This window comes from Etheostoma cragini, chromosome 24 (genome assembly GCF_013103735.1).
Source record: "Etheostoma cragini isolate CJK2018 chromosome 24, CSU_Ecrag_1.0, whole genome shotgun sequence".
In the NCBI taxonomy this organism is placed as follows: domain Eukaryota; kingdom Metazoa; phylum Chordata; class Actinopteri; order Perciformes; family Percidae; genus Etheostoma; species Etheostoma cragini.
The window spans coordinates 7,745,525-7,772,269 of record NC_048430.1 but is presented as its reverse complement, the minus strand read 5'-3'; the positions used below and the strand labels follow the sequence as shown (position 1 = coordinate 7,772,269).

The window sequence follows — 26,745 nt, the reverse complement described above, 5'->3', positions numbered from 1 at the left end:
GTGTGAATGTCTACCTGATGAGCAGTTGGCACCTTGTCTGACAGCCTTGGAGAAATAGTTGTTTGGATTAGAAATGCACTATATAAAATTCAATTTTCATTAATTGAGATAAATAGGTATTTTGTGAGCATATTTTTGCTTGTATGCAAATTCTAGGACGGTTTTGCCTCTTTTTAGTTCAAAGGCCTGAGGAAGACAGGTTTTCACATCGAGAGCACTTCTCGCTCTGTTCTGGCATTATACGACAGTGAGCAGATTGGTTGATGTGTCTTGCTTTAGCCTAATCCTCAGTCATACTGTTTATATGCATTCAAAGGCTTACGCTTGTGGCCTGAGGTTTTTAGTTTTTTTTAGAATTGCAAAAGTTTTAATTGTATTGCTTCAAACAGCTGTCAGTCTTGATGATGTCCGATGGCAACTTAAGCAGACGCGGAATGTAAATCGATGTTTTAAGACCAGAAAGTAATGAATGAATAACATTTAGATCAGAAAACAAGTTATCTTGATGGAAGTGGTTTTACACTGAAGCTAAGACACCATAAAAAGTGTCTCCTGATATACAGGGTTTGCAAAATAAAACAGTTTAAATATATGGCTGCAGAGTTTTTTGCTGACAGGATTTTGATGTTTCTTCCTACAGCAGCAGCAGGAGCTTCTGGCGTTGAAGCACCAGCAGGAGCTGCTGGAGCACCAGAGGAAGATGGAGAACCACCGTCTGGAGCAGGAGCTGGAGAAACAGCAAAGGGAGCAGAAACTGCTGCTGCTGAAGAACAAGGAGAGGGGACAGGAGAGTAAGTTACATCACTGAAACAAGATGGTATAGTAAAGAAACACTGAATCCAAAAGCTAAGCCTCTCCACCAGACACCCTTTGGAACAGAAACACACTTAAACCTGTTTTTTATTTAGACAGCAAGGTTGTCCTCACCCTGTGTGCAACATGCATTCACACATTGCCACCTAATATTGGAGGAAAGAAAACAAGAATAGCAGAAAAATACTGTAAAAATGTTCACTCCTCTTGTTGGGAAAGAATCCGTAACACAGTCTTAATTAGAAACCACTCCACTGTCAGTGTTAAACACGACATTTTAAATCGGAAACTGCTATTTTTTTCCATTACGACTTTGGTCGTCCAGCAACAAATACTTTTGAATCCCATTTCCTGCATTTCTCCATACATTTAGGGACCAAGATGATCAAAAATCCAGGACATAATTACGTTGATGATAATCAAAAATTATTTCAGATAGAATAGCTTTAAACTATGTATTAGAAAAATATGTCTTTCTTCCTTTATTGTTTAAAATAGGGGCCGATCACCGAGACTGTAAATAAAATAATATTAAAGTGTGTGTGTGTGTGTGGTTTGGGAAGGCTCAAACGGGATTTTGTAAAGTGGGGGGGGAGATGTCCCCCACTGTCCCCATTGGAAATTAAACTCCAGCCCCAAACCACTGCTGATTATAGGCAAAAGGTTGTGTTCCTCACCTGTTTGTTGGCATCAGATGGGCAAAAAACCTCTTTAATTCTAAACTGCTTGAAGGGACCATTGAGATCAGTATTCACAGTGTGTGTTTGCATGTCGGTGTAGTTCCATTTTACTTGAAGAACCTGTGTATTTACTGTGGTAAACGAGCTGTATTAGCCGGTGGCCTTGGTGGAGGCTAAGCCAAGTTATTACCGCTGCCTGCTGGATGTCTCTCAACAGTTCATTGAAAGCGAGTGGACATGAGTCCTTGAGAGCAGTTTACACCCTATGTGGAAAGTGGTTACAGATCGAGGCTGCATCCATGCGAGTCGAGTGTCTGTGTGTTTGTGGGGCCCGCTCAAAATTTAAAAACTGTCCAAATTGCTGTCATTAAAAAACTTTAACACTTATAAAGTCCTGCTGTGCAGCCAGATTTTGTAAGCCAACGTTTCCTTTTTTTGGTCTTTATTTATTTCAACCTTAAGGGAAATAAAATGATGATGTGGAGTTAAAAAAAATAAAAACAAAAACTTGTTGAGTAGTGAGTAATAGTATGGTGAGACATTTGAATCATAGCTGCAGACTACAAGACAGAATGTGCAAACGGACCATGGTAACATGTCAGTCAGTTAGTTCTGAGGATTTACGTGTCCTAGAACATTTGTGGGATTTTATTTTTCTGCCACTTGGCGTGTGTCTCAATTCTTTCTCCACCTTCACTCCATAGGTGCAGTGGCGAGTACTGAGGTGAAGATGCGGCTCCAGGAGTTTGTACTGAACAAGAAGAAGGCCCTGGCCCAGCGGAGCCTCAACCAAGGAGGCCTCCACAATGACGCTCCCTACTGGTACCGGTGAGGGACAGTTATTGCTTGATAGAAAAGAAAAGCAGAGATTTATGGCTGCATTTCGATTTGACTCCAGCTATCACCGGTCTCACATTGAGAAGTCACTATAAATCCTGTCAATTGGAATGTCATGGCATTCTGTTACAATTCTTTGTAATGATTTAAAGCAGCAACAGTAGACGCTAACTGCTGTTTATTAGGATTTCAAGGATTTCAACATTTTTATTTATCATTAAAATAGCAAGATAAGATCCCCCAAGATTGCAATAATAATAATAGAAAATAAACTATCTAAAAAAAACTAATAAAACAACCTATAATCATATAAATGAGTTAATCAAAGTCTAGTGGTAGCTATGAAGCTATGTAGTGGCAGTGTGCAAAAAGATAAAAAATAATAATTATAAGTTTAGATGATATCTGCAGCTGAATTATGTATTGTATTGTGTTATAATCTATCAGTGAGCTTCCTCTCTACCTCATCTGCCACACTGTGTGAGCCTGACTGAGAGATGGATTGAGCAGGGTTATAAAACAGAGATGGGAATACACATGCACACACATACACATACACATACACATTTATAGACAAACACATGCAAGTACACACACATAAACATGCACGCACACGAGAGCAGGATATTGAAACCTGATGATAGAGGCTCCTAGACTTAAGGTTCGGCCTTGAATGTTTTTGTAGCATCTCTGGAACCCTTTGCAGGTGTGTACACTTGCTATTTTCCTTTTTGTTTGCTCTCAAAGTCGCCTGTCATGTGCTTTCATTGTCTGAATTACATGGAAACATGGTCATGTCCTTCTTTTTGCAGTAGAATGTGGAAAATACTCCATTACAATTTAGCATCATGTATTAGAAGCTGATCATCATGTTTTGTATGAAAAATAATATCTAATAGCAGTGGAGTGGAGTAAAAAAGTACAACTTTTGATATGTGGTCAAAATTTAAATCGAAATCTAAAATGTAAGCATCGCCTAACACAACCTCATAGTTGAGCAGTGGACATCATTTACAAATGATGTTCTCCATGATTATTTATATTTAATTTAGCGCAATAAAAGCACTAAAATCGTAACATGCAAATAGAAAGCCAAAGAAATAACGTTGCGTAATCTTAGTGTGTGTGACCCAGTGAAACACCCACACGTGTTGACTTTTAACAACTCAAAGTGATGCAAACTTTTTCTTTCTATATCTGCCTGTCTCTTCTTTTCTATGCCTTTCTCGCTTCTCTCATTGGACTCATCAACCCCCTCAGTTTTGGAAGAGATAAGTGTGTGCATCCGCTGCTCTGGAACATGCATTTGGTTTGAATCCAACTCGGCTTAACTTTGCCTACAAACACCACCTTATTCTGTAGGCAGTGAACAGATGGCAGCACATGTCTGCAGCTTTGCCAAAGGATTTGCATGATGCATTAATCAGACAGATCTTTGACAGCCCTAAAGTTGTTTGGATTACATATTTAATCACATGTCCACTAAGTTATGAGTGGCCACATTGTTTTGTGATGTTGGTCACATCTTTAACACTGTGTTTTTGTTCTATAGAAAAACCCAGCACAGCTCCCTGGACCAGAGCTCACCTCCACAGACTGGTGTGTCCACCTACAACCACCCTGTGCTGGGTGTATACAACCCCCGGGATGACTTCCCACTGCGAAAGACTGGTACATAACACACACAGACACACACACACACACACACACACACAGTTTTTGGCAGTGCAGAGCTGTCTATTTTCTCCTGTGCAGGCTTACATTCAGAAAGGATCACACACAAACACTTGCAACTGAAACATCCAGGAGCTGCTATGCAGGCTCACGTCTAGTATAATTTAGATGGCATCAGAACTCTGCACCATTAATCACATGCACATTGGGCTGTCAGGGTCTCCCAGCATACCCCACATGAGAGCGGTAGAGAGCGTAGAAGCGTAGGTGGTTCAAGAGTTAATTTGAGTGAGACAGTTTTTTAAGAAATTTTAGCACCTGACGTTCTGTTACTTAACCCTAGTTCCTAATCCTCAGGGGCTCCTTTGAACTCAGCTCTTGTTCAGCAACATACTAAGAAACTTACCTTTACCACTGACAGTGTTATTATTAGATATCCATATCAAAAGAATTTAGAGAGAGCAGTGTATAAATTGAACTCAGATGCTATCAGATTTAAGACATTCAGCAGGACTCGGACGCTTGCTGTGTTGCCTGACATTTCTGCTGCCTTTAATTTGTTCGATGATTGCACATTAAAACTAAATGCCTCTGACTATCCTACTTGGGGGCTGTGTCAGTTGGAAACATCTCCTTTTGCAGTGCAATGATTACTTTCAGGGGTCCCCCAGGGCTCTATTATTGGCCCTTCATTCTTTTCAATCTGCATGATGCCTCTGGGTCAGGGAATTCACAAAGCAATATTTCTTTTCACTGTTTTGCTGATGATACACACACAGTAAAGCCATCTGACTTCTCCTCGGTTTAATTATTGTCTTAGAGATGTTGAATCTTGCACGTGCAATAAAAATATTTTTTTATAGTAAATGCTGATAAAACCTTATAGGCCGAAAACAACTATATGAAATGTTAGTTTTGATCTGCTATTATCGTGTTAGTGCTACAAGAAGGACATATGTTTTTTCGTGACACAACTCTTTTAGCTTGTTAAAAACGCAGCCAACACATTTCAACCAACAGGATGCCATAAATCCTTGGGTGGTTTATGAGTCTGATTTAAATTTCATTTACTGTTTTTTCCAAGAATTTAATTGTCCACCACCGTCCGCTTCAAAAAAACAGCAGGTGGGCTAATTACGACATCTGATTTCAAATTGACTTTTAATTTGTTTTGCTTTCATTAATACTGTTATCTGATTGTCCTTTTGTCTGTTACGAACTTGTTACGAAGTTCAAGTTCCACTTTATTTATTCTTAGAAAGTGAATTGTAGTGTGCAGCAGGATATCTAAAAAAACACATACATAGAAAGAAGCACCACCAGATGCCAGCAACATTGTGAACACAACACAGGACATTCCAAAAACACACCAATGGAGACACTCCTTCCCTCTCCTTGTACTGTTGTGCTATATACAGTAAATAAAGGTAATTAACAGAGTGCACTTGAACCCCAAAACACAGCTGCTTCAAGCAGTAACTGTACCACCTCACAGAGCACCATGTTTTCCTTTTAAATGGGTAACAGATCTTGTCAAAAGTTATTAGAGCTGCTCCATCACTACAAAATGCACCACACTGGCATAAAGATTTTTCTGGCCTACAATGTGTGCGTTAAGTGCGAGTGGTGTGTGTGGTGGTGTAGCTGTGAAGCAGCGGTGGACTTACAGTGCAATTATTCACTCAACGCGGTGGCAGGCGGCTAAAGCCAGCTACAGCCAGCACTCAAGTCCTGTTGACTCTGAGCACTACAACAGCAGAAAGACCACAGTCGACATTGGCCCACACAGTTACATTCCATCCTGGGAGGGGAGAAGAAGACGGAGAGGGGGAGGAAGAAAGGAGAAATTAAGGAGTGAAAAGTACAGATGATAGAGAATAAGGGCAATGGAGAGAGGAAGATGAAAAGTGGAAAAAAGCTGTTTGGGGGCTTCCTTGACCATTAAAAAGACCTCAAGACACATGAAAACCTCCAAACATTTGAGGCAGAGGATGAAGGGATTTAAATTTAAGCCAGCAAGAGGCACAATGATGCCAAACTCCCAAAAACTAGCTATACGTATAGAAAAAACTAAAAAGAATGTCTCTGGGGTGTGAGTTCGTCCCTTGATTTCTATAAGGCTGGGGATTGTGTTGGCCTGCCCGAGAGAGGAGAGGACCTGTGCCACCCTGATATTTGCCCTCGGCAATGACGTGCTTTGCGGGGTTTACTTATGGTAATGCCAGCTCGGGAGAGGTTAGAGGTTCTTTCATATCACCGCCTGGCCACAAAGTAGCTCCCAGCAACGGTCAAAGGACGCAACAGTGCTGTTTTGTGCATCTCCCATCTCCTCTTTAACATTTAAAAAAATTTGTGTAGCCAATACTCTTTATCCGCAGCACAATGAGAACAGTGGGAAAAAAGAGTTGCGTGACAAGTGGACTTTTTGGAGTCTAATGGAGGCCTTTAACACCATGAACTCTTCGTGCATTGTGAACATTTAGGGGTGAGTGCATCACATGAACATACAATGCGCTTTGTCTGGTGCATGTTTTCACGCACACATGATGGCCTCCGAAAGATGTAGACAGGCTGGTAAAGTTTGATGTACTTTGACTTGCTGTCCTATTTGATAGAGGCAGAGCAAGATTTACTGTTCCTGTGTTCTCACTGATTATGTGTTTTTTTTTTGTAGTCTAACTGGGGCAGCCAGTCCTGTACATGGACACAATAGCACATAGGCAGACTGGTACTGGATAGTACATGGCGTCGGTTAATAACCAGACTGAGCTGTTCAACCGTGAATACAAAGCAAGATGTGGCTGTCAGAATACAGGATGGCACTTACATTAGCATGCCAACAATGCACCATCTGTGCATTGAGATCATGTGGGATTGTATGTGCTCATGCATCCATAATAGCTTTTGTGTTGCAATATCAAGGTTGTGACATATTCATGTTCAGTAATCACCATGGTCAGAGATGTTTAACAAAGTTTCTTTTTTAGAAAGTTAGACGCTTTATGAACATTTGGCTCATCTTCTTGGCGTAGCTTCAGCTTTCATTCTCTGTGCAGAGTGGACTTTAATTTTAGATTTGACTAAATCAGGCAGCAGGAATTATGGAATCAGTGAAGTTTAGAACGAGGGTTTGAAGTTTGTATGCTGCTTAGCTCAAAGTGTGTGACAGCTGTATAAGTTATGTAACTTTAATTATATACTCTTTAGGATTAATATATCCCCTTAACGGAAAAATGAGTGAATGTCAGATAACAGCAGATACTGTACTCGATGTTGTAAAACTAAAAGTAGCAGGACTTGTTAATAAGTGTTACTTTTTCTATATTATAATAACATTTAGCTACTGCCTTGTTAATGTGGGATAAAAATGGCATTTTTTTTTCAATGGCAGGAAAAGGTTTGAAAAAAGTTGGGAAGTTATCTTTATGCAATCCTAACTGGGGAGTGCTTCTTTTGCAGTGCCCATAAATTGTACATGTTGTTTTTATGGAAAATTGTAAATTTTTATGCCATATTGATTTTACTATGGTTAAACAGATGTTAAAAAGCAAACAGATTTTGGTCTTAACTGAATTTGGGCAAGATACTGAGTTATTAAGTGTTATTACGCTTTGGACTAGATTTTAAAGGCCCTTGTAATTTTCTTTTGCACAATATTTTCATCTTTATGTATCCATAGAACTGAAAATCTAACTCAGGGACAGGGGAACTCAGAAATACTCGTTTGTGGCGAGTCTCGCCACCAACATTAATTGGTTGGACTCCATCTGGACTGATCGCTCCCTCCCACTTTGTGCTACTGTACTGTACATTCACACTTCGTAGTTCACACTTCACTCTTTTCCACACATTTATTTTTATGTGACACTGTGAAAGGGCACAAGTGTTTGAGTTATGTTCCCTAAAAGATTTTTTTTCAGAGTTTGGCCTAGGTAACGTTTCAGTATTTTTACCCTTGGCTTAAAATGTAGTGGCGCAATAATCTGGCTTATGTCATAATCAGGGTTAGTGATGTATGACATTTGAATTTAGCCCTCCTTTGATGATTAAAAATTGGATAATGAATAATTGCAATTAGCCAAGGCTGCTGATTGGCAGGGCAGAGTAAACAGAGCATTAGCCTCCATAGCTGGAGCCAAGGTGACATGCCGTTCCCTTCTCCCTGTCTCTATTCACAACTCTGTGGCAGCGTTCACAAAAGACCGACAGGCCTTTAGGCAGTTACACATGGCTCCCAAATTGGAGGTAATTGCTTTTTAGCCGCAACGCTGTAAGGGAAGAATCAGAATTTGGCATTTTTCAGAAAAGAGGGAGGAGTCGAACAATAAATGAGTGGCGGCATGTAAGAGTTTGTCCACCAGACAGGATTCATAACAGAGCGGCTCTGCGGAACGCGCTCCACGACAGGTTGATGTGCGGAGGTCCCAGTTTTAGCTGCAAGCCCGGGAGACTGTAGCTCAGGTAACTCTACCCCCCCTTTTGATTGATTCGTCCAAAGCTGCACTCATCTGCTAAAAATCAAGGAAGCTCGACAGGAGTGTTGGCGTCTGAGTTGGAGTTGGCTGGAATAAAATAAATAAATAATAAGTTCATAAAATAAAATGACACCTAGTTATCAAGTAGATGACAATGTTGTGATTTCATAGTTGAAATGGCACACTGCGGTTCAAAGGGCTGTACATGGCAGGGTTGTCTAAAACTACCAAATTAAGTTTCTACAGAAAGACATTTACTCACACAAATGACTCAGTGTCAGGCTGCAACAGGAACTAGTCACCCCGTTATAAGTGAAGCAGATAATCAGACACAGGTGGGGCTCCTAATTAACAATCATTAGGTGAGACTACATTTAGACTGGTCGGAGGCACTTAAAACTCATCCTTTAATTTAGGAAATCCCACAACGAGAACAAATATTAAAAATGTCGCTCTGTTGAAATGGACAAAAGTTGCTGCATCCATGGAAGTTGTGTAATAACTGAAGTTGTGTAATAAGTTGATGAATAAATGAATGAATTAATTTATCGGTCGTAACCATAGGCTTAGGGTCAGAAGCTTCAGCTTATATCTCATATCCCCCTTCTCACATTCAACAAGTACTCACAAGTAACATATTGTCAATGAAATAAAATAACAAGACAAGAAAGATAAAATACATTATACAAAAAAACTAAAGAACATTTACACAGATACATTTCTACATACATGCATACATACAGTGTTTTTGCATATGCTTGCATACACTTACCTACTTATATACACACAGTACATACATACACGCCTATATATACCCATTTGGGGTCAGTACTTACGTACTTTACATTGGCAGGTATCTGGGATGACAGGATGTTACAAAGAATGTGCACAAATAAGAGGTAGGAGTTGTTGCTAAGCTACATTCCTCAGCTGTATCTCCATGATGACATGACTCAAAAATGCCACCCCCCGCCCCGCTTTTCCAGTGGTGGAATGTAACCAAGTGCATTTGTACTGTGCTTAAGTAAAAATTTCAAGGTACTTGTACTTCCTAAGTCTTTTCTTTTCATGCCACTTTCTACTTCTACTACACTACATCTCAGAGAGAAATATTCATCTGACAGCTTTAGTTACGGCCATAGTTACTTTAAAAATGAAGAATGTTTTTTATAGAATTCTATTCTTTTATAGAAAGAATTGTTTTATTATAAATTAACTACATGACAATATACCGGCCTACTAGTACGGATGACATGATTAGGAGATTAAACACAGAACTGTTTTGATCATTTCCAGTTGTTAAAATGTGAAGATTGTTCTGCGTTGAGTACTTTTACTTTCAATACTTTAAGTACATTTTCCTGATGATACTTGCACACATCTACTTAAGTAACATTTTCAATACAGGACTTTTAATTGTAATGTTTACAGCGTGGTAATAGCACTTTGACTTAAGTAAAGGATCTGAATACTTCTGCCTCTGAATACTTCTGCCTCTTTTCTGTTGAATGCACCATGAACTGTAGCAGTGTTTTAACAAACCAATGAATGAATCAGTCAAAATGTTTTGGGGTCGTCTCTCTCCATTATTCCCTCAGCCTCGGAGCCCAACCTGAAGCTGCGCTCCAGGCTGAAGCAGAAAGTGAGCGAGCGGAGGAGCAGTCCGCTGCTGCGTCGTCGAGACAGCCCCATCACCACGGCCAAGAAACGCTCGCTCGACATGGCAGGTTAGGGACACGCAGGCATGCAACAGCTGGTGTTCAAAAAGGTTTTTTTATTTTGTATTTTCTTGTCACTGTATTTGATTTGCTGTGTGTGTGTGTGTGTGTGTGTGTGTGTGTTTCAGACTCTGCGTGTAGCAGTGCCCCCGGCTCAGGCCCAAGCTCCCCGAATAACAGCTCCAACAACATCCCCAATGAGAACGGCATCACTGTGTCAGTCTCCAACAATATGGAGGTAATGCACTCACACACACACACAACAAGTAACCTGTCACTTCAGACAACTCTAGGTTTAGTTTGCAAATGTACATTTGGTGATATATGAAGCCGTTATTCATAGTCACGCAAACATTATGTGAACCCAGCGGTTTTTGTTCAAATGATACAGTTTATTCTTACAATCTTGGTTTCATTCTGTATTTAAAGTCACTTCTATTACCCTCTAATCCCGAGTAGCATCCTGGGAGCTGCTACTAATTAAGACTTGCAATTTCAAGCTTTTGCAAAGGCCAAGATGCTGATTAATTTCTCCCCTGCTGCAAATGAATTAGTTGGGAAACACAACACAGCATTTAAAGGTTATGTATCATGGCACAAAACATGAGCTACGGTATAGACACACTCAGTTTTTGAGTCTTAAAGTGGCTTTGCTCTTTTGTGTGGGCGCTGGGCTACAGGTGCTTGTCATTAGCCTGTAGACTTAGCAGCAGTGAGGGATGCTCTGAGGATGTGTCTGCAGAGGAGGAAGACAGCCAAGGAGCTGGCTCGATGCTATTTGTGGTAGCCATTAGGGGCACTCAGGCAGTGTGGAGGAGGCTGATGTCAGTGGCGATTTCACATCGCCAGTAGGGCACAAACATAGCTCTTTCCCCACGTGTGGGAATCTACTGCTGCAGTGTTTGCCCCCATGTGCTGTTCTTTTCTCATGATTCAAACCCAGATAAATCATTTAAATGTGCTTCCCAGACGTCTCTGGCCCAGAGGCTGTGCGGTGGTGCTGAGCGTGGCTCCATTAACCAGCTGTCCCTCTACACTTCACCATCTTTACCCAACATCACCCTGGGGCTGCCCGCCACTGCCACGTCCACTGCTGCTTCCAATGTAAGCAGGGTACTGCTGCCAAGCTGGCAAAATTACTTGCAGACTGTTTATCTGTGAATTTGTTTATCTGGAGTGTACTGTCTGTGACCATTTAGTGAAAGTCAGCCCTCACCCTCCCTGCTCCCTCCCTGCTTTCTCTCTCTTTTCAAGGTGACATCGGCCCAGCAGGATGGAGGTCTGCAGCCGGCCCTCTCCCTCAGCCCTCCCTTCCTGTCCGGCGGCCACTTGACCCCCTACCTGGCTGAGGCCGGAGCGGGAACAGGCGGGCACGGCGCGCACAGTCCACTGCTTCAACACATGGTGCTCATGGACCAGAGCCCGGCACAGAGCCCCCTGGTGACAGGTCCGTGTAGTATATGGATGTTTTAGTAAAGCCAGTGACTGATAAAAGTGACAATGGTAGCTCTATTAGGGGTGGTAGCTTTGGTAAAATTGATGGTAATGAGATCAAATCACAAAACACAACTCTGACTAAAAGTTATAGTATTCCATTTGGAGATGTGTGCCCGTGGTACACTGTGTGCCCCCTCACACTGACAGACGTCCATTCACTAGCTCAAACTAATGAGCTCCTTTCATATGTCAGCGTATGCTATGAGAGTGTGACACAGTTGCATTGTGCACCCTTTTCCCATCTGCTCATTCATCACTACCACTTTGCTGCAGTGAATAGGCAATGACGCAAACACATGGACGTGCATGCATGTGTGTAATCCACGCAGAATGACGTACAGACAAGGATGCGTGCACACCCACAAATAGGCCATAATCAGTTGCTGAGTTCTCGGCTCAGACGAGAAGTCATGATTTAGCCACTAAAAAGCCTCTCTGTATTCAAGCACCACACTTCATATCCGCTCCTGCCTTCTTTTAACTGCTCCTAGCTCTTTGCCAATGCGGAAGCGATGCATCAGCAAGCTTTTTCAGAAACAATTTGAAAACGTGATTGATATTCGCATAGTAATCAAGCTTCTCAGATTATGTCCCAGACTCTGTCTGTTTTTCTCGCTCTCCTCACCCGGATGATGGACTGTAAATTGACTAATCAGTTCACTTTTCCCTGCTAGTATCATCACAATAGAAGAATCGCAGTATGGCAGCACAGATGGCAGTTTTTATGTGGTTCACGAATACATCTGCTGACTAATCTTAAATCCAACACCCATAAGAGTGAAATTATGAAGCCATTTATTGATGTGAACAACGTCATATATTTATCTTGCATTTTAGGAATTCATCTGGCATCTATGCAGCTTACATGAAAAGATGAGAGGAACTCCTCAAGACTCGAAAAGACAATATAAACCTCTCCTGACTGGACAAGCATGCGAAACATCCACCTTTGTTTCCAATTTTCAATCTGGAAAAAGGTGGCAGCTGTTCTGAAAATGTCACTTCTTCAAAGTAGTCACCAAAATAAACCTTCCAGACAGAGGCCCATGCATCATTCTGACACCTAGTCTAAATACTTCACAATGTTCTGGGTTTTTGGAGTGGCGGCAAGTCAGGTCATCATCAAAACACTGAGCACTGTAGCTTTCCTACATGGCTGGGGCTCAAGGTTTAGCAAGATCTACCTTACCCAAATGAAAACACTTCATTTAGGTAACATCTTAAAGTTTAAATGAAGCTGAATTATTGGGGTCACTGAAATGGCGTGGGTCAAATGAGATTGACCTTACGTATTTAAAGTGTGAGTAGATATTTTTTTTGCAGGTTTACAGTCAAAAGCAGTCCTTGTTGTGTCCTTTATGATGCAACAGTCAAAGTACAATGTCATAACAAAAGTCCAAGGAATAGAAAATTGAATGAAATATCCTGTAAGCGTACTTGCTAACAAAGGCACTGAAAATGTATGAAGAAGGATGAAGGATCACTTATATAGCACAGACAAAGTGCAGAAATTCAAAGCACCGAGCCCCTGTTAGATGGAAACAATGCGGTCTCTGTTCTTGTTTTCTTGAGAAATGAGCTGTCTCCCAGACAACTCTCCTAATGGATACGAGTTTACACTCTGTGGTCTTGGGTTTCACCTCGTCTGGTAACTAAAGTCCACCTGCTTTGTGTCCCAAGGTGTGAGCGGCCTGTCTATGTCGCCAGCAGCATCCATGGCCAAGCTGCAGCGGCAGCACCGACCACTGGGGCGGACCCAGTCGGCCCCTCTGCCCCAAGGGAGCGCCGCTCAGGCTCACGCCCAAGCCCTGGCCCTGCAGCAGCTGGTGGTGCAACAGCAGCACCAGCAGTTCCTGGAGAAGCACAAGCAGCAGTTTCAGCAGCAGCAGCTCCACCTCAACAAGGTGGGTGCTGGAGAATCTATCTTTGACTTCGCTTCTTCTCTACTTTCTGCTGCCACGTTCAAGGTTCTTTATTTGTCATGCAGACAACAATAACAAGTACAGAAGTGTTTGTTGGCAATACAAATCTTAGACCTCAGGCCCCTCCAGCAATGCTCGTTAAATAACAAAAAAAAAGACAATAAACACATGTAAAAACAAAATCTTAATCTAAGAAAAAAAAAAGTGTCTCTGAAAATCTGCATTAGTATCTTCATGCACCGTTGGGCGTAGAGGTCCCCCATGCACGGCAGCTCCGTCCTGGTGACGTGCTGAGCAGTTTTCATCACCCTATGTAGAGCCTTACTAGGTGGGGATAAGCATCCTGGAGTCCAGCCACGTTGTTTAAGCATTAAAATGTTAGAAAACAGGCAGGTTTTTCTGTACCTGGGCATCACGAAACTGTGATTTACATTAAGCATCCAGTGTACATTTTCTCTAATATATAATAGTTCAGTTAGAATGCAAATGATGCTGACTATACTTATGGGGGCCGGTGACGGAAGGGCCCACAGATCTGACATCACATTGGAAAAGGTTGATAATTAATTAGGGCTATAAGCCACCGTGGGCCGGCACAGCGGCTGTAGTGTAGTTGTTTGTGTAGGCGGCAGCCAGAAACACAGCCAATAACGTGTTGGCTGTGGACGTCTGTGAAGTCCTTTATTTTATTCTACTGTTTCTCTCTGTAGTATTTTTGTTTTGCGAGTAGGCGGAGGCAGGTATGGGTTAACATGTAAAGCAGTATGTGTGTGTGTGTGTGTGTGTCTGTGTGAGTGTGAATATTTGCATCCAAGTCTCTGTGACTGTGGCCGAGACTGTTGCCACGGGCTGCGATGGTAACTGTGCGTTGCCATGGCAACAGAGTGGAAGCCTCTGCCTTATATGGGCAGGGAGGAAGCGAGCAGCCACTGCTCTGTGGACTGGCTTTACCAATTCGAGCAGAGTACTCGCTGGAGGAGAGGTGGGTGAATGAAACAAGGGATTTCCTCTCCTCCGCCTCCGCCTCCCCTGCTCTGCTCTGCCCTTCTCTTCTCTTCTCTCACTCCCTCCATATGTCTCAGAGCTCTCCAGTGGCTGTCTTTCACACAAACATCTCTATAACAGCCTCCGGCACGCCAAGCAAGAGTTTTCTAAGGATAAAATGAAAATCTCCACTTCAAACATTCTTTTATTGTGATAAATGAATCAGAATACAAGGTTTTTGAATATAATGTGAGTTGTGGTTTTAGCCCCTTATATGAAGGTTTGCAGTTTAGGTCATTGTGATTTGAACAAAATTGAATATTTACGAACCCCGGCCCGCTGTGTCGAGGAGTAACTGAGCTATCTGGGCTCCCAAACATTTGACCCTCTTGAATCAGATTCTTTTGAATGAGAGCTGGTGAATGCTCGGACATCAATGCTGCAATAGTCCATATCCATGACTAATGCTGCACTAGCTCTGTCCCAGGGGACCCAGAAGCTTACAGCTCTGGGAAACACACACCTGCATCTGCAACCCACTCCCAAAACCACCACTACTACTAAATTACTCTTTGTCTTCACATCATAAACGCTCACACACTGTGGTGACAAGTACTCCTCAGCCATGAATGGCACGTGTCGGTGAAAGTGAATGAATAACTGAGTCACTACTGGGTTAACAGCAGCCCCCAGAATAAGAGGGAGTGTGGAGCGTCTCTGAGTAGTACTGACGGCAGAGGGGCCACTCATATTCAATTAGAACGGACAGGTTTGAAATGATGAAACCTGACTGAGCAATCCAAAAAACATGTGTCTTGCAGATGATGACCAAGCCCAGCGAGTCACCCGTGGGCCGTCAGCACCAGAGCCACCCGGAGGAGACGGAGGAGGAGCTGAGGGAGCACCAGGATGGCGGAGCTCTGCCGCCGGGGGTTACCATCAAGCAGGAGCCCCCCGACCCGCAGGAGCTGCAGGAGGAGGCGCTGCAGCAGCACATGGAGCGGGATAGGCAGGTGGAGCAGGAGCTGCTCTTCAGACAGGTAGAGGAAGGGGGAGATGGGAAAGAGAGACGTCTAATGACTAAAACCATGGTGCTTATTAATTTTCCCATAATCGAGCAGCTCTAGTTGTAGTCAGGCCTGGGTAGTTCCTGGAGCGGTAGGAAGAAAAAGGAAAAAAAAGAAACATAAATGATTTAAGGGCTGTGGAAATGTTACCCTTTGTCCTGTGCCATGTCTGTGATTAAATGCTGTCGGGGAAATCAAAGCTGCATCATTTCTTATGGCCGCCATCTTTTGGCCATAAGTTGTACTTGCAGTATAGAATAGATTGAAGCAATTCTTCTTCCCCCGTAGTCCCCTGATGGATTTACATTTGAGGCGTTTCACTAAACAACTCACCATGACTAACTGTAGAATTCATCTTCTTTCTTTACGCGTCTGTGTTTTCTCTGTGTGTATGAGCAGCAGGCCCTGTTGTTGGAGCAGCAGCGGATTCATCAGCTGAGAAACTATCAGGCCTCCATGGAGGCTGCCGGCCTGCCGATCTCCTTCCCAGGACACCGGCCCCTGTCCAGGGCCCAGTCGTCTCCAGCCTCAGCCTCCTCCTTCCCGATCAGCGTCCCGGCCCCCGATCCTGCCGTCAAACCCCGCTTCACCACAGGTCGGCGTTCAACCACACTCTGTCTTTCAACGCGTTCGACTTTCACTTTCAAATAAACCGTTTAACTGCTGTCAAGTTGTTACAGTAGCCTCCCTCCGGTCTGCGTAAAACACTCATTGAGACACTTTTGGCTTTGAATTTCACTGCCTTTCTTAACGCACTGGGGACGGAAAAGAAACATTTCCTTCCAAAAAAGAAACAGATGAATTGGCCAAAAAGTGGTATAATGGTTCCCGCCTCCATCTGGTAGCAGTAATAATAGACCGAGAGGAGCTTATCTTGCCAAAACCATTTCTCTCATTACTTTTTCTTCCTCTCAGAGATCGGACTCTTCAAACCAGGGATCTTCAACAGGGAAGGGGGTCCTCAGAGACCGTGTAGTGACGCCTCCAAATTATTATTCATTTTTAACATGAATCCAACATATTATTATTAGCAAACACAAATCCCCACCGCTAACTGTCCCATAGGTAAGGTAGTCACTATGGCGCTATTTGTATTATACTAATGTTATCGCTATAATCATGTCACATACTGTGGGCGTTCATGCAGACACTTTTTATAACAGTTTGGCCTACTTTTGCTCCCACTAAGTTTCAAACTGCATAGAACATTTAGGAGTTTCAGTAGCTGTTTCATATTAACACACAATATGCGAGCACACACTAAGAAGAGACAGGAAGATTCTTCTGCTTTTGCCCTACCTTGAAGGAAAGCTGACTATCAGATGTCTGTAGCCTGGGAAGTGAAATATAGAAAATAAAGCTGTATTTTCACAAATGGCGCTACGAATGGGCATCCCCATCTTTTCTGAAAATAGGGAAATAATAATAATTACATTACTATGTACTATATTTATGTAATAACCTGGTATGCAACCATATATACATAAACATTAAGTTTTAAACACTACTAAAGTATATTAAATAATCTTACAAGACAAACCTAAAAATAATTGTCAGGGATTTAAATCATTAATAGAATACAGGAAACGTATTCTTCTTTTTTTTTCTATAAAATTTTAGAAATTAATGAAAATGTCAAAACGTTATGGTACATAGTTTCCTAAACAAGCAATTTAAAGAGAGCCCAAATTCCAAATACACTCAATTTACACGGACATAAAACATAGGAAAGTGCTTCCACTCAAGGAGCTGGAACTTGGTAACATTTTTTATGTTTGCACGGGAAAATGAATGATAAAAATAGTTAGCGATTCATTTTTGTGTCAGTGACTTATTAAATGAGTGTGTGTTTCTCTCTGTGCGCTGCCTCAGGCCTGGTGTACGACTCTCTGATGCAGAAGCACCAGTGTATGTGTGGAAACACCAACAGTCACCCGGAGCACGCTGGCCGGATTCAAAGCATTTGGTCTCGGCTGCAGGAGACCGGACTCCGAGCGCAGTGTGAGGTGTGTGAGAGCAAAACACACTACAGTTACCATCACAGCGAGTGTAGGAAACTGCATATGAGAATCATCCTTCTTTATCTCTCTGTGTACGTGCGTGTGTGTGTGTGTGTGTGTGTGTGTGTGTGTGTGTAGTGTATTCGTGGGAGGAAGGCCACTCTGGAAGAGCTTCAGACGGTTCACTCTGAAGCCCACGTCCTGCTGTACGGAACCAACCCTCTCCGACAGAAACTTGATTGTAAGCACGCACACAAACACACACTCGCACACACACACAGCTCAACTACTATTATCCAGTCCCTATTTTAATTTTTATTTCCTGGTTCAACAGGTTCAGTCACTCCCATGTTCGTACGGCTACCGTGCGGAGGGTTGGGGGTAAGTAACTCATAATCACATTCATAAAGTGAAATAAAACTCTCAGATGATGCCATCTACATATAATTAATTGAATTTTTTTGTAGTACAGTCATATTTCAAATGATGAAACATACAGAAGTGATGGAGGAAGGAAAATAGCCTTGGAAGGAACTTGTTTTAGTGGGACGTGTGGTTGTTCAAAAGTTGATATTGAATACACATAAGGCAAATAAATGCATTACTAAAGAAAATGTAATTGCTGTAATGCTGTAATTTTAAACAATTGAATTAACTAAGAAATACTGTTTCAGTACACTAATAACTTGCTTGAAATTTTTTATGTAGGAAATAAAAGTTAATTAGAAAAAAAGTTACTAGGAAGGTATTAGCCTTAGGAGGACGGAGGAGTAATAAAGTGTGTGTGTGTGTGTGTGTGTTGATCGGTTCGGATCGGTGGACTTGTTGTTTCTAGGTGGACAGTGACACCATCTGGAACGAGGTCCACTCCTCCAGTGCGGCTCGCCTCGCTGTCGGCTCCGTGGTGGAGCTGGTTTTCAAAGTGGCTACCGGAGAGCTGAAGGTAACCTTGACGACACTCGTCTGGTTGCTTTCTGTCCCACATCTTCGCATCATCTTTTGTCAAGACATTATGGGGTTCCAACAAGCTTTGGAAATGTGTTATGTAATAGTCGGGCTCTTAGTGGTTAAAGTGCTATTTTATTAGATTGTAAGAATTCCATTATAGCCAGCCCCCTTTTGTGTGTATTTTGTCTAAATTACAGTGTTAATACTTAGTGAACAGAAGAGGCGTTGAGTGGTGATCAGTGCCACCGTGGCTAACAGACTCCTGTCACTCCTGTCTGTCTTTGCAGAATGGTTTCGCTGTGGTCCGCCCTCCTGGACACCACGCAGAGGAAAGCACTCCCATGTAAGGCCACAGCCGTCACCACACTCACTCGGAGACGCTTAATCTATGCATCTATTTCCACATAAAGAGCAGAATGCCTTTGCCCTGCCAGCTCTTTCGAGACTTTATTTATTTATTGTATCCTTCTCAGAATATGTTTAAAATGCTTCATAAAAAACATGATAATGGAGCAGGAAAGTGCTTTGGCACAGCTTCATTTCATTCTAAGATGGATGACTCAGCCCCTCCCTCTCTTTTCTGCTGTTTCAGGGGTTTCTGCTACTTCAACTCCGTGGCCATCGCAGCCAAACTGCTGCAGCAGAGACTCAACGTCAGCAAGATCCTCATCGTGGACTGGGTCAGTCCCTTAGTGGGAACGGGATGTAGCTAGTTAGCATTAAAGAAGACACTCCTCTATACAGTATATACCTTTAAAAGGCCCACTGCATGGCAAAGTTTGTGATCATATCATGTGTGTACCATCCCACCTCAGGACGTTCACCATGGCAACGGCACACAGCAAGCGTTCTATGATGACCCCAATGTCCTTTACCTGTCTATTCATCGCTACGACGACGGCAACTTCTTCCCTGGAAGTGGAGCACCTGAAGAGGTGTGTGTGTGTGTGTGTGTGTGTGTGTGTGTGTGTGTGTGTGTGTGTGTGTGTGTGTGTGTGTGTGTGTGTGTGTGTGTGTGTGTGTGTGTGTGTGTGTGTGTGTGTGTCAGACCATAACCTTAGTAACTGTCATCAGACCTGTGTTTTCCAGTGCATTGTGGGAAACGTGTTGCACAGGATCCAGTTTCCACCACTGATTGAATCATTGTATTATTGATTGAAATAAATGTATTCTGTAGAGGATTTGATAAACAAATAACAATGAAAAAAACAATGAAACTATGATAGGTGGCCAGTTAATTTCCTGTTCCTGTTTTTTTGCAATCAGGTGATGTTACATGACTTGACGTTAATATGGAGTGATAATGAAAAACAAAGGCAATTGAAACATTTTGCGGTTGTCCTGTCTGGATCAAGGTGAGTCACACATGTGCTTCTCTCTGCAGGTGGGCAGCGGGCCCGGGGTCGGGTTCAACGTCAACGTCGCTTTCACTGGAGGCCTGGATCCACCCATGGGAGATGTAGAGTACCTGGCTGCCTTCAGGTATCAAATAATATCATCCAATCACACAAAAAGAAACCAGCTGATAGTTAAGCCAGTTTGTCTTTACAGCTCTGGTCCTAATTCTGCTTCCACTTCTAATACCAACACCACCGGCATCATGCAAGTGTGGACAGTGTGTTAAATTAGCTAGATAAATTGAATAACATTGGTGCAAAAAGATAAGAAAATTTAAGAGTTAATAAATGTTCAGAAATAGAAGCTATTTATGTACAGTAACTGTAGATACACTGTGCCAAGAAGGCAACTTTCCATGACCTTAATAAAAACAGCTCTGAGTCTTCAGATGATCCAATGGATGGTTTATTTAACTTAAGGAACTTATTAAGAAACACTTAATTCTTCAGTATAAAATATTCAAAGTTACCAAATTTGGAGATGTAAAACTAATCGTTATATTATTTTTTGCATGGACTTATGAATCAGATGGTCTGTAAAATGTCATAAAACTGAAAAAAAAGCCAACCTACATTTCCTAAAGCCATATATTCATGTTAGTATGTTATAGAAATAAAAGCAGCAAGTGTATTTTTGCTTGAAAACTGAGGTATAGGGTTAACGGATCATCAAAATACTTGCTTGGCGAACAAATTGAGGAAATGTTTTTATAGAGATAAATTGAATAATTTGTGCTTGTGTGAGTACTGTGTCTTCTGCGTTCACATTGAAGCGGTGGCTGTTAATCTTTGCACTCCACCCTACCCACTCTCAGGTCAGTGGTGATGCCCATAGCCAATGAGTTTGCCCCGGACATCGTGCTGGTCTCCTCTGGCTTCGACGCCGTGGAGGGACACCCTCCACCACTGGGCGGCTACACTTTGACGTCCAAATGTGAGTACGAGCTTATCTCAAGTGTGTTTTTCTTATCCAGCGCTGCAGCAGTCTCCAGCACCAAAAACACAGAGTCGGATGCTGATAAAGGATGTTGTGCTCCTGGAGCTGACACACCGAAAATGTGAAAGTAAATTCAACTGCTGTCGCACTACGTAGATTCCTTTATTACTTTCTGTAACCTTTTCCTCAGGTTTTGGTTATCTGACCAGGCAGCTGATGACCCTGGCTGGAGGCCGGGTGGTCCTGGCTCTGGAGGGGGGTCACGACCTCACCGCCATCTGCGACGCCTCGGAGGCCTGCGTGGCCGCCCTGCTAGGCCAAGAGGTAAGGAGGCCACTCTGACTACACGCAGGATCTGAATCCTAATTAACGGCCCTTGTGTTTGTCTGGCTGACGGCCAGCCGCTTTCTTTTTCCAGTATTGAATCCGGCTGACACATCCTGTACTTTTGTTTCTACGTGCGAATGTGAAGTCCTTTTTTACAATTTTTTTGAGCGGCTTAAATTGCCTTTAATGATAGGACCGATATAGGGCCCTGTTTTAACGATCTAGGCGCACGGCGTGAAGCGCAGGTGCGTCTGGGGCGTGTCCAAATCCACTTTTGCTAGTTTAACAGCGGGAAAAAGGGTCCATGCGCAGGCTCATGGTTCAAAAGGTTTTGCACTTAGTGTCTCCATTGATTCATAGGTGTGTTTTGGTCATATCATGCAATAAACCAATCAGAGCGTCATCTCCCATTTCCTTTAAAAGCCAGGAGTGTTTGTTCCTTGGCGCATCGTTATTATGATGGCGGATTTGCCCCGTCCTATTTTTATCTGTAATCTTTTGCATGTTTGTGTGCTGCTGTGCTTCCCTGTGTGTGTAACAAGCTTAGTGTGCGCACGAGCCACGGCGCATTTTACTAATCAGTTCAAATATCAATGAAATGCTGACTTTAGTCCAGGTTTTTGTTAATCAATGCCACAATCACTTCCCGCTGCCTCAACAACCTAACATGCCAAGAATTCACCTGAACAAACCTCCCTGTAAGACCAGCACGCCCATGGGGGCACAGATGACTAGCAAAGACATGTTGGGCTTTGCGCTGTGCCGATTTATTAGGTAATAATATGGTTTTATGTTGCTGTGTCACCCATTTTGGGTTGGAACATGGGCTGGGAGTGGGATGAACGGATGTTACGTGGTGCATTATTTCCAGGTCAACTGGAAAGTAGTGTAAACGCAGCCTGCTCCATACTTGTGTTAACATCTGTTCTGTGTGTTGTTTTGGGTCCCGTGCAGCTGGATCCGCTGCCAAAGGCCATCCTGGAGCAGAGGCCCAACGCCAACGCTGTTCGCTCTCTGGAGAAAGTCTTAGAGACTCATAGTGAGTTCACCCTCTAACACAAACTCACAACACTGAGACACACAGACAGACACATTTGGGGAAGAAGAAGTCTGTAGAAAGAGAAGCATTTTTTATAAACTGACCCGTGTGATTGTCTGGACATTTTGTAACACTTATCTAATAATGCACTTTAAATACCAATTAGGCAAGTACTGGTGCTCGGTGCATCGCTACTCACCGCTGCTGGGACTTTCCCTGCTGGAGGCCAAACGAGGAGACTCGGAAGAGGCTGAAGCTGTCAGTGCCATGGCCTCTCTGTCCGTGGCCAACACCAACGCCATGGATCAGAGGTAAAGGATCCAAAAATCCCTGCTTAGCTCACTAGATCTTTCTCAGGTGGGAGACTGAGAGTTTGCATCTTTATATTTATAAGCTCTACCTTTCAAATCTCTCGAACCTGTGCTCGTCAGTAGTCACCTACTGCTCACTATTAAATGTGTGAGGACGTGAGATAAATGAACAGTCATCATAAGTTTTATCAAATCAAATCAAGTTTATTTGTATAGCCCTTTTTAACCACTTTTTTACAATAGCCCAAAGGTAACCAAAGTGCTTTACGACAAAGACATAAAACATTACATAACACATACAAAACATGCTTGTTTGTCCATGCTTGTGGATTAGTTTATTACAAAGCAACAACATTGGGGCACGACAGAACTAACCTTGGCCTGTGAGTTTTATTTTTAATTAAAATCAATTGGCCAATCCTTTTACAAATATGTCTTATACTTCTGTACCTACACCCACATTTAGGGAGGCTCTTCTCAAAATCCCAAATAAATCTCCCCAAAAAGGTTTGAAAGGTGAAGAAGAGGAGAATATGTACTGCAGTAGCTCTCCAAACAGTGGCATGCTGCGTCCCAAGTCCACGAACGTCAGGAGGTTATCTGCATGGAAATAGCTGCAGTGCAAGATGTCAGTTTGCGGGGGGTTTAGAGGAAACAAGACGGAACGCGTGGGACGTAATATCTGTTCTCGTGTGTCTCTGTGTCTCACCAGGACAGAGGAGGAACCCATGGAAGAGGAGGAACCACTGTAACGGAGGCAAACGTGAGGGTGTCACGCTGTTGATCATTGACCTCTCCGGAGAAGAGTCTCGACTGATCCCTTCTTTTAGTCCCCCTAACCCCACTCACCGCGTCAGTCACCTTGATTGGCAGCCCCTTGGTCAAAACGAGGGAGAGGGGGTGGGCTCAGCCTCAGTGTAGGGAGCCAATCAGGAGACAGAGGACTGAAATGGGGGAAAATAATTAAACATAACAGCGCTGCTTGGCGGCACTCGCTCAGAGACACTCATTTTTTTTCTTTCAGTCGTCACGCACCCCGACTTTAGCCCACAGCGGCTAACCAAGTGACCACGGCAGCGGGGAGAGGGCGAGTGTATGTGGAGATGGGGGGGGCGTGATCAGGTCTCGTCATAGAAAGGTGTGATGAACTGGGGAAACATACGGTGCTTTACACAGCTGACCAAAAGAACACCAGGGACAGCAGACCTTCCTGGCTGTTTAAACACAGCTCAGGAGTTTTCCTTTCCTCCTTTTTCTCAACTATTTTTCCCGACAAAAACAAAAGGGGCATCGTGGCAACTGAAATAATGTGTCACAAGATGCGTTCACTGTGGACTTTGGTTGGCCGAAGTTTGAGTAGGCTCTTACAAAGATTTGATAACGAGACTGTGGCCTCGCCGGACCAGCCTGTCGTTGAAGGTTGACGAGTGAGGGGAGTGCCTTGGTGAGGGTCCGCTGGATTTCAGGATTGTTCAGGAAAAGATTGCCTTAAGATTTCTTTTCTCGCCAAGGAATCGGTGCGAGGGAAGGAGACGGGAGAGTTTCCGGTCCTATTTAATGGGGCGAGAACGACAAAAATAAAAGCAAACAATCTTTCAGCATGTTTACTTGGAACGTGATGAAGACACCATTTACGTCTCTCACAGCCTCTCTTAAAGAGTTACTTTACTTTTTGGATGGATCTATTTTTGTGTATAAAAGGAAAAAGCGCTTTGTTAAGGTAGTTGCCAGCTTCAGTAGAAAACCATGCAAACATGGACACCTTCAAACAAGTAAATTAGATTGAAAACTGTCAAAAAATCAAAAAATAAAAAGGTTTAGCCTATGATGTAGCTTCCCTTTAACTGAAGTCAATGCTTTGGAAACACATAAAGCATGCATTTGAGCAGAGAGATCAGACATTTTTGCAAGATCTTTTGAATGTTATCCAAAAAGAGAAAGCCAAGCAAGAAAAGCCAAAGCATGAGTTTGCATATACAGTAGTACTTTCACTCCACTTAGCTGGCAAGTCGACAAACATTTCCCGCATTGGTCCTTTCAGATAAGGCTCCCAAGTACACAGTATAATGTTTACTAATTTATTCTTCACACATCAAGTGAGCATCTCTTTCCACGTGCCGATCGGCCTCCCATGTTCTGCCGGTTGGCAACTACCTTGGTTGCTAGTGTGAGCTCAACATTAGTCTTGTACATTGAATTGAATACATTTTTGAGAGGCAGTCATCGGGGATTGCCCGTTTGTATCTACGCGTTTGATTCCCACATCAAGTTGTCAATTTACAATATCAAATATGTGTTTGGTAAACGTGTCTACTTTTTTTTTTTTTATTGCGTAAGATTATTTTTCTAACTTTTTTCATTCATAGATTTTGTTCCGTGTTTTTATCCGTTTTCTGGATAGTTATAGGGCTGCCATTCACATATACAGTGTCACTTCTTCAACTCTTTATTTTTGTCGTATTTATCAAACATAAGGAGCAACACTTTCTTTCTTTCTTTCTTTCTTTCTACGGCGCTCTTGGCCTTTCTGCATTTTCATCAATTGTGTATTTTTAACATGTACTGTTTATAGGAGATTTGTATATGGAAAATGTATAAATGTACTCTAACTAATGACAGCTATGATATTGTGAGCGAAAAATCAGTACGGCGTATGACATCACTGCGTACACTTTGAGAAAAAGCGGCATATTTAACTCATCATCGACTGCACTGTTTTCAAGTTGCCCCTTAAGGGAAACGTGCTCCACACCGCAGCACTGCAACAAACACCTTCAGAGTAAAACGTTTAATCACTTTGTTGCCTAATTGATACATTTCCCTCCTGTGCATGGGTGATAATGCACTTACCCTTCGACTGTGACAACATCACGCATCCAGAAAGACGTTGAGAGGCTGTTTTATGTAGCTAGATGGGTTCTGCTTGACGGGTAAAGGAAAGGAGGGGACACGGAAAGGGGAAGAAGTGGGATTTTTACTAGTTTTCGAACATCAGGCGATAATTAAAAAATATCTTTCTGAGCATGTATTTCCCTATCACGTTTGACTGTCCGTAACATCAGTGTCTCCTTCTTCCCGTCACCTGATCTGAAACCAGTAGCTGATCACTCCATCTATCAACCGCTCTGTTCCAGCGGATTCAAGCCAACCGCCATGTTTCTTTTAAGTTGAAATCATTTGATGAACTTGCAAAAGAAAAATGGAGATTCATTTGATATCATTACATGTCTTACAAACATTCCACTCGTTACTCATTTAATTCGGCTTCATTTTTTTTGAAAGTTTTTTGGTGTAGAAACGTTAATACTGCTCTTTTTTTTTGTTGCCATCTGCTCGCGCCAACTTAAACTCTTTGCATGGTTTGTGAGTCCGCATGCCTGCTTGTCTATGTAACAAAAATGTATTTGCACAATAGAAGAAGAACACTGGAGGACTTTAAATAAAAAAATAACTTAAAAAAATAAACTCCCCTGGCAACTCCCAAGAGCACCAGGCAGGACGTTTTCTTCCTCTCTGGTGTGCAAACAATTCAAAAGACTTTGTCCGAATCACTCCACTGGGGAACATTTGATATTGTTCTTATTGAATATGATTTCCAATAAGTGATTTTAACATGATTCAGCACTTACAACATGTATGGACTTTGTTGAAGAGAAACATGCTCTGCCAAACCTCTGCTACATCCACACCTTAAAAAGACTCCCAAAGAATGTTCTTCTTTTAAAGATTTTGGAGCGGGCACTAATATAGTAGAGAAAAGGCAGATATCAGTTATGAAAGGTTTGTGGGGGAAAAAAAGGGCATCGTCGTTTGATTGTCACACCCACCTCGGCCAGTTCTATAACCACTGTGGCTCAAGAGCAATTCTTCGTTTACATGTATAAATGGATAAAAAAACGTTATTTTTTTGTTGTTTGTCTCTATTGATGAAAAATGTTACCTTTCTTTGGGACCTACGCTTTAGACATTTCATCTCTGACATCTATAAAATATATTTCTGAAAAATACATCAATCTGGAGTTGTGTTTTTTTTCTTTTTTCAAGTAAAAAACAAACAAAAAAGGGTTAGGATTGGGTCACTTTTTGTGCTTTTTCCAGGACTGGTTCCCATCAATAACA

At 42.5% G+C, this 26,745-nt stretch overlaps 1 protein-coding gene across 5 annotated transcripts in view; it reads left to right on the top strand.

Annotated features, from left to right (window-relative positions):
* Window positions 1-26,323, top strand: part of LOC117939143 (histone deacetylase 4-like) — a 53,559-nt gene extending 27,236 nt beyond the window's left edge. For 4 of the 5 annotated variants that reach the window (XM_034864179.1, XM_034864178.1, XM_034864176.1 and 1 more), the window contains 23 exons: window positions 641-791; window positions 2,198-2,321; window positions 3,883-4,001; window positions 10,078-10,206; window positions 10,326-10,435; window positions 11,167-11,301; window positions 11,452-11,644; window positions 13,375-13,598; window positions 15,422-15,640; window positions 16,067-16,262; window positions 17,540-17,673; window positions 17,806-17,908; window positions 18,002-18,048; window positions 18,503-18,610; window positions 18,903-18,958; window positions 19,208-19,295; window positions 19,431-19,550; window positions 20,000-20,097; window positions 20,828-20,946; window positions 21,140-21,273; window positions 22,231-22,315; window positions 22,482-22,626; window positions 23,336-26,323. In XM_034864179.1, the coding sequence (XP_034720070.1) occupies window positions 641-791; window positions 2,198-2,321; window positions 3,883-4,001; window positions 10,078-10,206; window positions 10,326-10,435; window positions 11,167-11,301; window positions 11,452-11,644; window positions 13,375-13,598; window positions 15,422-15,640; window positions 16,067-16,262; window positions 17,540-17,673; window positions 17,806-17,908; window positions 18,002-18,048; window positions 18,503-18,610; window positions 18,903-18,958; window positions 19,208-19,295; window positions 19,431-19,550; window positions 20,000-20,097; window positions 20,828-20,946; window positions 21,140-21,273; window positions 22,231-22,315; window positions 22,482-22,626; window positions 23,336-23,378 (2,880 nt within the window). In that variant the 3' untranslated portion in view covers window positions 23,379-26,323. The remainder of the gene's footprint in view (window positions 1-640; window positions 792-2,197; window positions 2,322-3,882; window positions 4,002-10,077; window positions 10,207-10,325; window positions 10,436-11,166; window positions 11,302-11,451; window positions 11,645-13,374; window positions 13,599-15,421; window positions 15,641-16,066; window positions 16,263-17,539; window positions 17,674-17,805; window positions 17,909-18,001; window positions 18,049-18,502; window positions 18,611-18,902; window positions 18,959-19,207; window positions 19,296-19,430; window positions 19,551-19,999; window positions 20,098-20,827; window positions 20,947-21,139; window positions 21,274-22,230; window positions 22,316-22,481; window positions 22,627-23,335) is intronic. The other variant, XM_034864177.1, reaches the window with a different exon arrangement.
* The last annotated feature ends 422 nt before the right edge of the window (window positions 26,324-26,745 follow it).